This window comes from Calliphora vicina, chromosome 5 (assembly GCF_958450345.1).
Source record: "Calliphora vicina chromosome 5, idCalVici1.1, whole genome shotgun sequence".
In the NCBI taxonomy this organism is placed as follows: Eukaryota; Metazoa; Arthropoda; class Insecta; order Diptera; family Calliphoridae; genus Calliphora; species Calliphora vicina.
In genome coordinates, this window is record NC_088784.1 from 110,281,352 (window position 1) to 110,298,440 (window position 17,089).

The 17,089-nt window shown below is 28.3% G+C and overlaps 3 protein-coding genes across 6 annotated transcripts; 2 read left to right on the forward strand and 1 right to left on the reverse strand.

Moving 5' to 3' along the window:
- The first annotated feature begins 1,292 nt into the window (after positions 1–1,292).
- LOC135961572 (palmitoyltransferase ZDHHC15B) lies at positions 1,293–7,870 on the forward strand. Of its 4 annotated transcripts, none has more exons than XM_065513080.1 (7): positions 1,293–1,657; positions 1,734–1,855; positions 2,054–2,160; positions 2,452–2,689; positions 2,745–2,895; positions 2,972–3,101; positions 5,059–6,968. In XM_065513080.1, exons 1-7 carry the CDS (start codon positions 1,525–1,527, stop codon positions 5,426–5,428), a joined length of 1,251 nt encoding a protein of 416 aa, XP_065369152.1. In that variant the 5' UTR covers positions 1,293–1,524; the 3' UTR covers positions 5,429–6,968. The 4 variants fall into 4 exon arrangements, with proteins under 4 accessions (XP_065369152.1, XP_065369154.1, XP_065369155.1 ...); XM_065513082.1 differs by having other exon boundaries at positions 2,763–2,895; XM_065513083.1 differs by lacking the exon at positions 5,059–6,968 and adding an exon at positions 7,071–7,870 and having other exon boundaries at positions 1,294–1,657.
- Positions 7,871–9,662: 1,792 nt separating this feature from the next.
- LOC135962100 (putative methyltransferase C9orf114) lies at positions 9,663–12,032 on the reverse strand. Its single transcript, XM_065513841.1, has 2 exons — positions 11,245–12,032; positions 9,663–10,546 (listed from the first exon to the last, which is right to left on the reverse strand). The coding sequence occupies exons 1-2, from the start codon at positions 11,960–11,962 to the stop codon at positions 9,744–9,746; spliced, it is 1,521 nt and encodes a 506-aa protein (XP_065369913.1). The 5' UTR covers positions 11,963–12,032; the 3' UTR covers positions 9,663–9,743.
- Positions 12,033–12,210: 178 nt separating this feature from the next.
- LOC135960245 (activating signal cointegrator 1 complex subunit 1) lies at positions 12,211–13,985 on the forward strand. The gene is made up of 4 exons (XM_065511488.1): positions 12,211–12,407; positions 12,753–12,855; positions 12,923–13,342; positions 13,408–13,985. The coding sequence occupies exons 1-4, from the start codon at positions 12,251–12,253 to the stop codon at positions 13,799–13,801; spliced, it is 1,074 nt and encodes a 357-aa protein (XP_065367560.1). The 5' UTR covers positions 12,211–12,250; the 3' UTR covers positions 13,802–13,985.
- The last annotated feature ends 3,104 nt before the right edge of the window (positions 13,986–17,089 follow it).

Sequence of the window (17,089 nt, forward strand, 5' to 3'; positions counted from 1 at the left end):
ATAAATTATTATTATAGCTATCGATAGTTTGTATATTTCAATAAACTAAATTATTGAATATAGAGTATCGATAACAATATTTTAACGGTAACGGTAGCTTAGTGGTGACAGTAGTCAACCTTGGAATTCTCTTATAGAATTCTCACTATAAAATTGTATTCTTTTATACATTTTATATATTCTAAGGATTAACAGTCCCTCAGAAATTTATTTATCATGGTTGACTGCCTAATCAAAACGGTGAAAAAGTAACGGTAACACTAATTTTGATTATTTCGGTAACGGTGACTTAGCGTTATTTTAGTGGTTGTTGTTGTTGTAGCAGCAGTGTTTGCTGAGTTGACAGCCCTTGGTCGAGTGAACTCGGGTCATTCCGGTGCGTAGAACCGGCTGTCGTGGGAATGTTATTTTAGTGGTAATGGTATTTCCTGCTTTTTCGGTAACGGTATTTTAATCATAACGAGAATTTCATCCTGAATTAATATGCTTATAAAATTTACAAAATTTCAAATTAAGTTGACATTATATAAATTTCAATAAACTCAATTTTAAAATAAATTAGTTTGCGTTTTTATAATTTCTAATTAATTATATAGTATTGGTAACGGTATTAATTGCAGTTATTTCGGTAACTGTAGGTTAGCAGTCATGGTAGTAGAGCTAAAAGGTAAACCTTGATAAGTAGTCATATCATATTTACAGTTGAGGCCTAGTTTCTAGGCTATTAATTTCCCCAACTTATTTATGTACAACTCCAACTGTATACCCCGTATGGAAAAGCCTACTTTTCACCGAATTGTAAAGATTTCATAAATAGTTATTGTTTAGATTATATTCGCGTTTTTTTAGAAATCTAAACGTTGCCATATCTTTGTTACTTATTTCAGCAACCATGTTTGTCTACTGCCATAAAAAGTAACTCTGTTATTTTTCTTTATAAAAATAAAAACTTTTTATGTGCAATTAGTGAAAATAAAAGTTTTGGATGTCAAATACAACAATAAATATTAAAATGTGTTAAAAATAAAAATATTAAACGCATAGCGAAACGTACAACAACATTAGTTGTACTTATTAAGGAAAGGGAATTTACCAAAAACTAAAACCCTTGAACATTTTAAGAAATTCTTGGAATAATTGACATTTTAAACAAAAACCATTAATTCATAATAATATGAAAGAGTAATATAAATAATGATAAAACAATTGCAATAACAAATACATAATTTAAATGGAGTACTTTTAAACTAATAATCACATTTCAACTTAGTGAATCATTAAGTTATTTTAAGTTTTTTTTTTAGTAGTACTTATTCAATTTTTAATCAATGTGCATAATTTTTGATTTATTATCTTAAGATAGTACAAAATCTACCACTTTCCCCTAAATACCTTTGTATAAGTATAAGTGATAATAGAGAAAAAAAACTACCTTGACGCACGATCTACCAACAACATCCATCGATAGCTGCCCAACAACAAAAACATCAACGGAACCTCAACCATACACCAATCGCGGCGACCATGAGCAACTATGAACGTAAAAAGACTACGCCCTGTGCAGGCTGCATGCAGGCCATTAAATGGGTTCCAGTCATATTCATAGCTTCCGTGATCATCTGGTCCTACTATGCCTATGTGGTACAACTATGTATACGTAAGTGGAATGAATATATCTAGACTATTGTTAACAATGATTATTGATCAATTTTAACTTTTCATCTAATTTTCAGTTGCCATTGAAAACACATTTGAAAAAATCGTATTCCTTATATTTTATCACATTATTTGTGCATTATTCTTTTGGTCCTATTGGAGTACGGTGTTTACACCAGTAGGAACAGTACCTCCTAATGTAAGTTTTAACAAAAAATCCCCTAAACCATACAATCAAATCGAAAAGTGTTCAAAAGCATAGATAGATAGCGCTTCCAATAAAAGATAACAAACAATTGCTGATAAATAAAGAAAACGTACTAAATACCCATTAAATATACATATAAAGTTGATCTTGTTTTTATTGTTGTTGTTGTTTTTTTTTGTTCAATTGCAGTGGCGTATACCAGAGACGGAAATAGAAAGACTGTTTAGAGCAGAAAGTCAAGAGCAACAGAAAAGGGTTTTGGAAAACTTCGCTAAAGATTTACCAGTAACAAATCGGTATGAATTAAATCAATTGTTAGTTTTTTTTAAAGATTCTAATGCAATGTACAGTTTGCATTAAAATCGTACCTTGAATTGAACACAACGTTTCATCATAGAAAAATGCAAAAATATTCTTATCATGTATTTGAACTTTAAAATGTACTTGCAATCATGTATGTACATGTAAATAAATATTGCCAATGTTTATATAAATATAAATGAATCAAAAATACTGCAATTGTTTACAGACAAAAACGTAAATGGTAAAAAATAATCTATTAATCTATATATATTTCGTTTTCCTAGCACCCTAAATGGCTCCGTACGTTTTTGTGATAAATGTAAAATTATTAAGCCCGACCGTGCTCATCATTGTAGTGTTTGCGGTACTTGTGTTCTAAAAATGGATCACCACTGTCCATGGGTAAATAATTGTGTAAATTTTACCAATTATAAATATTTTGTCTTGTTCCTCGGTTATGCACTACTATACTGTCTCTATGTGGCCTTAACATCGTTGGAGTATTTCATACGCTTTTGGAGGGTAAGTAAAATATAACAATACAAAATAATGACTATTAATTGATAACCAAATCAAGTCGGAATTTGTTCAACAGGGTGAATTGACCTCAGGCATGGGACGTTTTCATATATTGTTCTTATTCTTTGTTTCCTTAATGTTTGCCATCAGCTTGATTAGCTTATTTGGCTATCACATTTATTTGGTTTTGATGAATCGCACTACATTGGGTTAGTAAAATGTACTAAATATGGATTTCAGCGTAGACTTGAATGTTTTTTTGTTTTTTTTTTGTTTAATTTGCAGAAGCTTTTCGTGCTCCCATATTTCGTATTGGTGGTGCGGATAAAAATGGTTTTAACTTGGGAAAATATGCCAATTTTCAAGAAGTTTTTGGTGACAATTGGAAATTGTGGTTTTTACCAGTTTATACCAGGTAAATGGAAAAACATGTTAATTAATTCTTTGTGTTGTAACTTATTATCGTGAATGCTTTAGTTGGGTGAATGTTTTAATTTGTATTCAATTGATTTTAATGTTTAATTTTTATTAAAAATACAACTAACGTATTTATTATTAATTTTTATACATACATATTTCCTAATGTTTTTTGAGGAGTTCAATTGACATTTTATGAAAGATTATAAAAATTTTCATTCATCGGTCCCCTTCAGACAGTTTAAATGCAGTTAAGGAAAAAATAATGGCTTTAAAACGCTTAAAAATCCACCTCAAACTTCACTTATTGACTTTATAATAAAAGTTTTAGAACTTTTAAACAAAATTGACAAGTATGTATAGCTAATTATATGTGTGTGGGCATTTCCACGGTGACGAACGCGACATTTGAGTTCTGAATTTTTTTCTTATGTTTAGTGTAAAATATAGGTTTTGTCGATTACTTAGTTTATTTCCAATATATTCGCAATAAACATAATATCCCGAACGAGACATAAATTGGAAGTCATCAGTCAATCAACGAATTGGAACATAATTTAATAAAGAATTTCTTGTAATGAAAATTGAATAATATTGCTATAAATTGAGAGTTGTCTTGTTGAAATGTTAAAATTTTTTTGTTTCACAACCTTTTGTATTATTTGTCATGCGACATATTTTTCCTTCATGTTTGTAATAACGATTAGTCAAGTAAATTCAGTTAAAAATGTTTTTATTATTATTTTTTCAACGAATACGCCGTTTGAGCTGCTTTTGGGCCTAACTGTCTAAATCCCGACGCTAACTGATACTATTATATGGAAAACATAAACAAAATATAAAAGATTTTAAAAAAGATTAACTTACGATCCCGAAAGACAAACACTTTGAAAATCAAAATAAAATGTTTAGTGAGTTAGATGCTGTAACTTGTTTTTTAGTTAATACCACTAAATTTTGATTTGAATTGAAATTTTCGGAGACTTTATTAGAACAATCTAAGAGTACAGATAACTAACGATGATTTAGATACCAGAACGCGACAATGGAACATGAACAAAATCAAATGAAACATTTACAGTTAATCGAGCTTGTTTCTTTATAACAATTTGTTGTTGATAGAACGATTTTTTATGATGACTACAGTCATGATGAAAATATGTAAACACTAAAGAGAAAAAAATTCCTTAAAAGTAGCTAAGACCAAGAAGAAATATAATTTCAGTTTCAATTAAATTTTCTCAGATTAGCGGAAAATATATTATATTACACAAATTTAGATGTTAGACAAAATCATTTGTTTATGAACATTTTTATTTTCGGTCACTGTGGACCTTTCTGTGGAAATGCATATACATATATAAATTGTATGAATATATATTAGAAATTCATGAACATACCTTTAAGTTAGGGAAGTCAATAAATATTGTACATTTTGTCCACTGCTGAAACTGAATTGTTACAATTCGTAATACATATAATAATTTATATGTATTTTTTTATTTATATTTATACATAATTTGTTCTTTAATCATATTTCTTTTGGCAAATTAAAATCATTTGCTTATTTTCGTTGAATTGAATCATTACAATAATGTTTTGAATTTTTACTATTAAACTATTAACACACGTACTACACAAATTCAAAATTCTAAAACTTCTGAAATAAATATTAATTAATTATAATTTATTTAACTTTTATATTATTAAACAATTGTAAATAGCACATGATTAAAACTCTAACAAAGGCTTCCAAATTTTTGTTCTGTTTGTTAAAACTAACACATGTAAAATTGAAATTTTAATATCACACGATTTAAAAGAAAAGAAAAATCAAATTAAACTGGATTCCAAAATAATATTAATTGAAATTAATTAATTTTATATTAATGAAACAAAACGATTGATTCACTACCATTTTCCCCAAACATCTCTTCTAATTCTCTCTACCATAGTATGGGTGATGGTCTGCAATATCCAACGCTAAATCATCAACATTTAAATCCCACATCGTACCATTCAATGGATGATACAAGAAACCGTTTAGAACTACAGCCCACAGACAAACTGATCAATACTGCCACAACAGATGCAATGACCTCTCCTAAAAACAATGATGATCAACATTTGTCAACCATTGTTATTGATATGAATCATGATCTCAACAATTCTAATGGTGGTGGTGGTGGTGAAGGTATTGCCACTCCCAATGGCAATGTTATCCTTAATATGGATATATTAAATGCTAACAATACACCGACTTTTGATACAAATAGTAATACAGCAGCATTCAATAATGTTGTCGAAATCCATGCCAGAACATGAAATTAACTTATTTAGTTATTTTTTGTTTTTTTTTTAAAGAAAATTTTTAAAATTTTAACTAAACATGTGCATTTAAAACGATTAGTAGACATTATAACAAGATTAATTTTTGATTTTAATTTTCTATTTTTGTTTTATTATACACTATACAGCTTTCTTAAGTAGTGCTTAAAATGTAATGATTTTTTTTTTAAGTTTATAAGAATTCCCTTTTTTACGATTACATATGTACCATTTTCAAATTCTCTATTATCATCTTGCATTTCTTATCATTATTGTATTAATTTATCATTTGTAATTTTATTATTTTGTTAATATATTCAAATATAGAGTTCATTTTTGTTTTGTTCTTAAGCAGCTTTAACTAAAATTTATTTCTAATTAAAAATACAAAAAAAAACAAGTAAATGTAACACATATATTCGGTTGTGCCGAATCTTTACATATATTTTGCACCAAGTTGTATAACAAACTAATCTTTGTAAAGACAGTTTTTGAATAACAAGAGCTCATGCGTAATCAGTGTAATTTTGAAAGAAATTGTTTTTGAAATTTTTTTTGTTTTGAAATGATTTGACATATGAATATTGAAAATCTAAAAGTATATCATGTATATTTTATGAAACTTTATCTAACAAATATATTCATTCGTAATAGGGTTCTATAAGACGATTAATCGGACAATTGACTTTTTGCTGAAAAAAGTTAAAATCCACTTTCTTCGGAAAAAAAAATCGAAAAGTCGACTAACTAAAAAAGAAGAAAAAAACTGTTAAAATAGGTTAAATAGTCGACTTTTCATAAATAGAAAAACTCAAAAAGTTGATAATTCAAAAATTTTAAAAATTCCACGTTTTAAAAATCGAAAAATATCGATTTTTAGCTTCAACTATAAGTACCATAGTCCGTAAGTTGTCTGGGCTTTTGAAAAACTTAATTCTGGCATACAGATAGATATCGTTAAATCTATTAGAAGCGGATTTTACAAAGGGAGTGATAAATCGATTAACTTGGTGACAAACCAATACAATTTAAATTATTAAAAATCGGGGACCACAACAATTACTTGTTTTTTTATTTTTAAATATTTTATTGAGAATGAGAATTAATTGATTTATATTTTATTTTATATTTAGTTACCGTAGCTATTATAATAATATTAATAATATATCACTTGTAACTGTATAGAAAACTTACTTTCAAGTAATTTGTTTAAATAGAATAATAATAATAATAATGAAGAAGCATGTTAAACAATTCATTTTTAGCAATAACAATATAATATTTATATAGGACAATAATAAAGAATATAAAGCATTTGTTTACTTGCTATTTTTTTTTAAAATAATTTTTTGCATATTTTGTTGCACAAAATATCTAAAGAATTATTGAAAATAGTACGCAAGCGATCACAGCAAATAATTTTTTATATGAATTCCTATGTGTTTTTTACCTTTTTTTATTATTTATTTGTTAAAATTAAAAGAAATCAAAATGAAATATTTTTTAATAAAAAGAAACTATAAAACGACTAAAGAAAGTGTTTTTAATTTGCCAAAATTATTATAGAGACATTTCAAATTGCCTTTTATATTAATTTGTAATGAATAACATGAATAACTTTTAATTAACATTCTTATAGCTTTGGAGATGGTATAAGTTATCCGATGCGTCATTGCGAAGAAGATACTGAGACATTATTGGGTGGACATCATGCCGACACACGCATTGATATGGAAGACGAAATTGATATATTCCCAGAGACGAGATTTCACGATAGTATAATACCATAGTTAATATTGACCGAAGATAATGTAGCCACCTATTATATATGATCAAAATAATGTGGACATACTCTGCTCAGCTCTCTAAATTCTAAAAACTACTTGGCTTGAGAGCTTCAAAAGTATTTATATATTTTAAAGAATGTTGATTGAGTATTAAAGTTTAATTATTAGTATTATTAGAAAAACACAAAAAAGGGGAAGGATTGTTTGTTAAGGGTACTTACTATAAATTGAAATGAATATATTGTATTGTTGTATTTTTAAAAAAGATTATATATTGGTGGTTACATTTAATTATACGAGTATATAAACATAGAACCCAATTACAGACACAAATAACACAAAGATTTCTATTTGTATCTCTGACTACATTAATAAATAATGTAGGGTTTTTGTTGTTAAGTAATTTGAAATTAAAGTTTTAATTTTAATTTCATCATTTTTTTCTTATAGAAAAAGTTTAGCAAAACGAATAATTAAGAACATTTGTTATAGATTGTATATAATTAATACCTCATGTAAACAAAAACCAAAATGTGCAAATTGAAAAACAAAACAAACAGAAAAACAAAATACATAGAAAACAGCCTTTTATAAATATATTTAAAATTAAGTTTAATAATACATATTTAAATAAAAGAAGAAAACTATAAAATCCTTACTGCTTCAACGATCATCATTATAAGTAAAAATAAAAACAATTTTTAGGCTAATTTTTTAATTTCTTATTAAAAAAGATTCTAAATTAAATTGAAACTTACAAATACATGTTGTTGCGCCGTATTTTATACCGTGAATGGTTACATTGTAATTATAAATTCAGCAAATTAAGTGAAAATTTATAATTTAGTGTACGTACATAATATGTATGTATGTACTTTAATTTTATCACTATCATTTTTGAATGTTAAGGAACAAACTCTCTGTATAGCTAATAAAATCTTTAATGTGGTTTAGAAATTAATTTAAGTGATGAAGGCATCTTGTTTAGAATGTTGATTATAATTAAGAGCATTACAAGAAAAATACCTGCATATTGTATTATTTTTTTTTTCTCTACAGATAAAATTTTCATAAATTTGTTAAATTCAGATGCAAAAATTAAAGATGTATTTATTAATGAATATCATCATTATAAAATCAAACAATAGAACTATTTTAATTTTAATTCATTCATCTTAGCGTCTAAAAACATAAGTTTGAAAATTTCGTGATAAAGTTGTTGGTAAAAAGAGTTTTCGTTAACGTCCAGTTTTGAAAGAGTAGTCACTGAGTTGATAATTCTTCGATTATTTCGGTAACAATATTTTAGAAGTAACGGTAGTCGATTTTTCAGTTTTGTGAAAAACTATTGTGTTTTTCGTGAACAAATGTTATTATCGTTAAGAATAAAAACAACTAAGAGAGCTATATTCGGCTGTGCTGAATCTTATTACCCTTCACCAAATTATACATTAAAATAAAAATTTTAAATATTTTTAGGCAAACAAAATTAAAAAAAAAACATAAATTTTTTTAAAATTTTAAACAAAAAAAAATTATTAGTAAAAAATATTTGATGACAAAAAATATTTTTTTTAATTTTATTAATTTTTTAAAAAAAAACATTTTTTAATTTATTATTTTTTTCCCGATTTTCACTCATTGTAGGCCCGACTTACTATTGCGTTATATACGCCGTTGAAAAGGTCTTTGAAATATTTATCATTAGATGTCCATAGGTCAAAGAACGATGTTGTCCTGGTTTTTTCCTTATATCATAGTCATTTGTGGTCCGATTTTCTCGATTTTAAATAGCAACCGAATCGGGTCTATAGCTAATGTAATTTCCACATTTTGCATTTGCGATCCCATAAAGTATATCAAGCTATAGTAATGACCATCTATCTGGCTGTTGAAATCAATTTTCCGAAGCCCCCAATTATCTACAAACACGATTGAAACATCAATATGTATATCGTGTAAAATCCTGTTTCGGTTGCTATTTAAAATCGAGAAAATTATCCCACAAATGGCTGAGATTTCACCTAAAGTTTTTTCACATAGGTTTTTTATCGCTTAATTTTTTTTTCATTAAAATTAACAATTGTTTTATCTCGGCTATTAATAAACAAATTTTCAATAGCAAAATTCTTAAAATTATATCTGATATAACAAATTTGGGAACTTCGGAAAGTTTATTTCAAAAATCATACGGAAAGACGATCATGCAAATAAAAAATATGCACAAATACACTTGAATAAGAAGTTTAAAAATAAAAAAACAATAACAGATCATGGCACAAATAAAAGACAATAAACCCATACATAGATTATTTTGTAAAACAAAATGAATTTAACAAATTTATGACTATTTTACTATTTTTAAATGTAATGCTCTTTATATAAAAATGGAGTGATGATTAAATGTACTGAATAGAATAAAATAAATGTAAAAGAAAATAACGTTTGTTGTTTAATTTAACTTTATTTGTATATTTAAGATACAAATTATTTTAGTTTCATATTGTTTAATTTATTTGCACGGATTAATCGAATCTACTTAGATCATCTGCAGAAGAAGCAGTTTTTGTAGTGGAAGTTTCTGATTTACCAACCGGCACAACTTCAAAATCGATATCATAATTTTCATCATTATTAACGCCTGAAACTGCAACAATTTGTGGCTTTTTAAATGGATTATTCTTGGATTTCTTTTCTGGAACTGGTTCACTAGGCGCTTTGACCTCTTCGCTTATTTGTGGCAATTTTTCTTCTTGCTGTATTTGTGCTGGCATAACTTCATCAACCTTTGATTGTTTTTCTTCCATACGTTTACGTTTTTTGGCCATTTTAGACTCGCCTGGTCGAGGTATTATACCACCGGTATCTTCACTGCGTGGCAAAGCCTCTTTGATTAGTTCTTCTTCCACATCATTATTTGCGGCATCTAATTTTTCCTGTAGGGCTGACATTGCTATTAGTATTGCCTCTTCGGTCCTTATGGTTCGGGAGCCTTGTTTGGGCAGCACATTAATGTAGTTATCGAATAGCAGTTCGGGATCATCTACTTGCAATTTATCATCATTTGATAAAGCTGACTCCAGACCCTGTAGGCCGCCAAACACCAAGAGTACATGGTTAAATTTCAGGGATTTGGCTGGTATTTCCTGAACATTTGCACCACGATCTGATGTACCAATTGTTAAATCATATCCACCGGTATAGGGCGATTTGGTAAATATATCCGACATAGTATGTGCAATGCGCACAGTATAACCCCAATATACTCCAGTTTCACGGCGTGGCTCGTCGGGACTAACAACGGTTCCTCTTTGTTTGCGTACGTGCTCTGAATATATTAAGTTTCAAATATTTAAAAAAAAAATTGCATTTCAAATAAATAATAAGCAATAATTAAACAAACCCCTTTCTGATTTCAATGGTTACATACAAAAAAATCTATAAAACCCAGTCTGTGATTTTCTACATAAAATATAAATTTGTATTAAGTCGACCTACTAGAAAAGTTAATTTTCCTATTCTAAGTAAACATTTTTGGTTGTGATAACCGAATCTATCTTAATCAAATAATTCAGTATAAATGACCGAATTTTTCTGCTTTGGCTGAACAATTTTAGTTGAGGTGACAAAAATTAGGTTTGATTTTCTGATCGTATTATCGAAAAAATCTAGGATAGTATAATTCAATAATTCAAATAGCAACAAATCGCATCGGATCTGTTTTATCTGTTCAGAAATATTACTGCAACATTAAGAAGAAATCCTATAAAAAAAATTAGTAAGTATTTACTTGTTATTAAATCGCCAATTTTTATAATTAACTAAAAAATATTTAAAAACGAAAATGAAACGTACATGAAACATATTATTCTCTGCCTATCAAGTGATTAGTATTTAGATATATGCATTTCAAGTTCAAAGAAAAATGATAGAAATAAAAATTTAAATTGTTAAAACAATAGTATTCTTTTAAACAACCTGCTGCATTAAGTAATAATGAGATTATTAATAAATTTGTTTACTCACCCTTGGTATTATCCAATTTCACGGTTACTCTCAAGCCAGCCTCTAAAGCTTTATTAACCAATACATCATTTAGAAGACCAACATTGACATATGAATGACCCGGTTTCGCTGGCTTCTCTGTTACAATGCCTTCACGGTAGCGGAAAATATTCTGCTGACGCAGATGATGAGGAGCATCAAGAGGATTTAATAAACCGGAATATTTTAAATCTTTGTGCAAGGGAAAGAAGAACTTTCGTAAATATTGTGGACATTCCAAGTATTGCAAAATACGAGCCAGCTGTAAGCAACTACTGCGCACCGTATGAGAAGTATCCCCATCGGCATCATCATCATCCATATCATAGTTACGTTTTGTCTCACGAGCCGTTGCCAAACCGATATCATCGAATACAATCACTTCATTTACCCGATAGATGCAAGCAGCTCTGGCAATTTGTCCAGCCACATATGTTCTCAATTCCACAGACTGTGCATTTTCCAATATCGAACCAGGAACGGCTATAGATATGGTAGATGGATTGGCTTTAGTTTCACTAGATTTGTTTGATTTTGTCAATTTCTTATCCTGCTCTTCCTTTTCAAGATTCTCTTGTTTTACCAACTCTTTCAGTAACTTTTCTTGTTTGCGTTCTTTTTTCAAAGCTTTACGTTCTTCATTAATTTTTTTCCATGATTTATGGACTTCGGTGGGTTTTCGTGTATTCACAGAAATCATTTTTGACACATTTGTCTTACAAAAAATGTATTTTTGTTAATATTTTTTTTAATTCACTACTGCACGTGTTTTGTTGTTCACAACAATACAACAACAAAATAAAAAGAAAACAAATGAATTTAGAGCTACCGTATTATTGTTAGTTATTTGATAATCAATCTGGCAATCAAGAAAACCAGCTGTTGGTTAATTGTTGGAAAACTGATGCTGGAACACCCGGTGTTAATCTGTGACCCAGTATATTTGCTTGTTTAGTCAGACTATTTAACACAACACTTGATTTCCAAGATGAGTCGCGAAGTTTTAGCGCCTCCATTAATGCGTATGGGTCCAAATCGTTGTTACCGTGTTAATGTAATACATGAGGACTTTAGTAGCCAGTATGGAGCTGCTATGGGAGCTCAACAACAGGGTCAGGCAACTGGTAAAACCTATGCCGAGGAAGGTAAATATGTAGTAGAAATGACAACGGCCAGGGAAAATGTATGACGGCTCTAATGTAGATCATTTCCAAGAAGAAAGTCGTAACTAAAAATTTATTTTTTACGAAATATTGCTGGAACTTTAATAAGAAATCATATAAAGAAATTCCGGAAAATATTCCCTGGAATTTACGGTTTAGAAAGCCTATTCCGAAAGCATGTAAAGTAAAATTAATTTTTAGCTGAATTAAGTATAAATGGTTTGATTTAAGCTTAAATTAAAATTTTTCTTTTCAAATATTTTAAAACTTTGAGAATTCATTCATAGTAATTGTACTAAATATTATATTATTTCCTTACTTTTGTAGATCTATATGGCGAAGATTACAATGATGAATTGGATGCTGAGGTAGATTCTCAAATCGAAGAAACCAACAATGGCATGTTCAAACTTCCCATGCATGTGGCCTCGTAAGTGTTCATTATTAATTTGATCTACAAACAGTTTACGAACTCAACATCTAATATACATTTATAGATCCTTCTATGGTGGTATTATTGGGCATAAAGGATCAACAAAACGGCGCATTGAATCGGAAGCACAATGTGACATAACGATACCTCAAAGAAATACAACACAGAAGAATGCAAATTCTAAAATTATTATCAAAGCAAAAACACGAAATAACGTATTGTCAGCTAGACGCAAAATTCTATTACTGTTGACCTCATTGCGCAAAAGAATGGCACCCACCCATTTCTATGGAGTTGCTTTGAATTTTGGAGAAGTAAAAGAGAAATTCATAGATTTAAGGAAACAAATTATGGCCGCCGAAATACCCGGCATTGAAGAGTCCATATTTCAAAGTGACAACTGTATTCATCTTACTTTTGGCACCTGTGTTTTAATGGATGATGTTGAGAGAACAAAGGCTGTAGAGTTATTACAAAGTTGCCGGTAAAATTGTTTTCTGTCTTTATCTATAGTAGCACATTTTAATTAAGTAATTAATATAATTTTAGTGAATTTCTAAACGATTTAAAACCTCCGTTTACTGTGCGTGTTTCGGGTTTGGAAATTATGAATGATGATCCCAGTTCTGTGCGTGTTTTATATGCCTTAGTGGAGTCAGCTGAACTTCAAGTATTCGCTGATCGATGTTTCAAACGATTCAATCAAAGTGGCCTCGGCTTTGATGATTTTGATCGCGGCAATGTCAAGCTGCACATGACTGTTATGAATAATCGTTATCGCCATTCAGATGCTAAAAGTTTCGATGCACGTGAAATATTGAAACGTTGGAGCAATTTTAATTTTGGCACTGTTGAATGCAATGAACTGTTGTTGTGTGTCATTGGCGGTTCGTCGAAGGATGCAAGTGTTTTTTATAAAATCAGCGATTCATTAAAATTTTGAATTGAATTTCGTTTGCTGCCTTTTTTTTTTGATTTTATAATAAATTTATAGTTGGTGTCCGGCTGCAGCAACTAGTCCTCATTAATTCCATATCCTTAGAATTAATTCTTAAGATTAAACCCCATTTTAACAGTGTGTAGTGTGTAATAAATAATAAAGTTATACTAAAGTATAATAAAAAAAATGTGTTTCTTTTGAAATCATATAACAGAATTACTTTTCGATAAATTACGGACTTCATTGACCTAAAAAATTAACGTTAATTTCGTAAAAAAAACTAATTTCAGAGCTTCGAATTAATTATTAAATTTGAGTTTAATTCGCTTAAATCTTAATTCGAAATTAAAAATTGTCAGATTCATGCTACCTCGGAATTAAGGGCGTCTCTATAAATGTCGTTCAAAGCTGTAATATACGAGCTGCTATCAAATGGATCCTGCACATACCCCTGTAAGCTCTAATCGTATTTACGTAGGTCCTGTCTGATATGCATCGGGAGAGACTCCAACAGGGTAATGTCGAAGTTTGAATGATTTCTCCGGTAACATACCAGAAGAAATTTATTGCTTTAATGGTATTTCTAAGAGTATATATCGCACTGGTTCCTCTAAAGAGCGTCAACTCAAAATTGTTCACTTTTTGCAAGAAATCGATGTGCAGTGGTCATATCTACCCACTGTAAAAATCTGCTATCATTTTCTCTACTCTTTCGCCAAAAAATACAGTTGTATCCGTACAGTTGTTTCATTGTAATGTATTGAAAATAAAATAGTTTTTTGCTTCTACTGAACATTTTAAAATTTTGAGTTGACGCTCTTTAGAGGAACCAGTGCGATATGTATATTTAATTAAGAATTAAATTTTTCGAGTCTTAGTAGATGCTGGTTTCTACACAATTTTCATACGCTTAAAAAGCAAATTAAATAAAAAGTCAGTTTAGTATAAAGGTTTGCTCATTTTTTTATTACATTTAAAACTGTTGGCAAAACAGTTTAGTTTTTTTTTTTTGTTTAGTTTCCATTTCCAGGATTATATTAAATCGTGAAACTTAATTTACAATTATATGTTTAATTCTTATTTTTATCATATCTTATAATGCATGGTTTAGTTATGTTATACTTATAGTTTTGTTTTTCGAATATCATTAGTACATAAGTTCATTTTCATTAATTACAAAGATTTATTCAACTTTAAAAAAAAGGAAAACATTTAAAGTGATTAACTAAATAATGTTAAATATTTTGTATACAATGAGTTTGGTGGGTATTAAAGTTGCAATTCTTGTCAAGGGATTTTTTAAAGTTAAATTTATTAATGAAGAAAACATACCTATTTACTGTTGGAGTTAGAGAAGGGATCATTAAGTTTTGATTTTATTAAAAAAACATTGGAAGACCTAAAATATTAAAAAAAGTTAATTTCAAAACAAATTTGTACATGTACAGCTAAAAGCTGAAATAATAAACATCATTTTAGGTATCCTTCTTAACAATACGAGTATACGAAAAAATCCGCGGGAGTTTTTCCCTTTTCCCATTTTTCTTATTCAAATTCAGTGTTAAAAATGGAAAAAAGTGAAAAAGCAAACTCTTGCGGATTTTTTATTCATGATTGGGCTGTATATATGTATGTATATGTATGGAATTGATAAAAAATTATGCCCTTCTCTTCTAATAATATTAAACATATGTAATGAAATATAACAACTTAAAATATGTATAGCGTTTGTTTGTGATTGGGAAATGATGAATAGGGATGTGTGAGATTATGCATACATATTAAAGAGGAGTAAACAATCTTAATCCTGTTAGGAGCTACGGTAGGTATTTAAATGCGAATAATCATTTTGTTGATATAATTGTTATTAGGTAATCGTATAATTTTTATTTTTAACATATTCATTTACACATTAAGAAACTTTTCAAAACTAAAGCTGAGTAAGTAAATACAACTCATGTTTAAATATATGTAAACTATTAATCGCACAAAACAGTAGGTTAATTTTTAATAACAAATTAAAATAATAAAAAACAAGAAATAATAATTAACAGTATTATAATTTTATGTTTTTATATGCACACATACATTTAAATTAACAATATAAATAACATTTCATTTGTTTTTATTTTTATAAAAAATAGGTTTTGATATTTACAACAAAATCTAACTCGTTCTATATAAAAAAGTCTGATTTTGGTCTGTCAGTTTGAAACAGCTCATTCTATTAGAAATCGTCCCATATTTTTCACGATTTTCTACATGCATACATACTTAATAGCTCAATAAAACATTTTTAAATACTAAAATTGGTAAGTGAAACTTTTGGCGATTTCTATCATAATAAAAAACATTTGAAATGTTAATAAAAAAAAATTTTCAAAACAAGCTTTTATTGAAATGCTCTACAAAGAAGAAAATGGACATTAAATTAAATCAATCTATCAGGCGCGTATCCAGGGGGGGTAAGAAAAGGAAATTGTCCCTCCCCACAAAACAGAAAAGTTTTAGTATAAAATTGTATAATGTAATAAATATGTATTTTGATTTAATTTAATGTCCATTTTCTTCTATTTATAGCATTTCAATAAAAGATAGTTTTGAAAATGTTTTTTTTTATTATTAATTTATTTTCTTATTTTAGATCATCTTGAATACATTTGCATATATTCTGAAACTACAATGAAAACTCTTTATTTATGTATCTATTATGGAAAGCAACCGAACTAAAGTTGCGTTGTCAGTTTCCAAAATGGTTTACCTCAGCTATCATTTTCTGTTGTCAAATTGGCAACGTAACTGAAGTACGATTGCCATCCATAAAATTCATTAAAATTTTTATTTTTTTTTTTTCAAAATGTTTAAGTTCGAATTTTTGGAAAAGAATTTAGCCTCAATAAAACTAAAATTATTTTTTAAGAATCCTCATGATTTGGAGTTTATTTTAACAGCTTTAAAAAAATGTTCGAACATTGGTTCGAATTTTCGAAATTAATTTCGAACATAATATTTTTATGCACGATTTAGAGATTATTTGAACAGCTTTGCAAACAATCATTGCAAGTTAATTAAAAGCTTGCATGTTACAAAAAGGTAACTTTTACTATCGCGATAGGACAATTAATATTTGTATTGCCAAATCTATAAATAAGGGCAAAAGGCAACAAACACATTTGCCATAATAGAAAATGCTGTTAAATTATTTAAAATTTTTCCATTAAATATCAAACTGTATTCAATAAAATAAAGAAAGTAAAGCTATCCTTAAATCAAAATTAAAAGGAAGTAGGA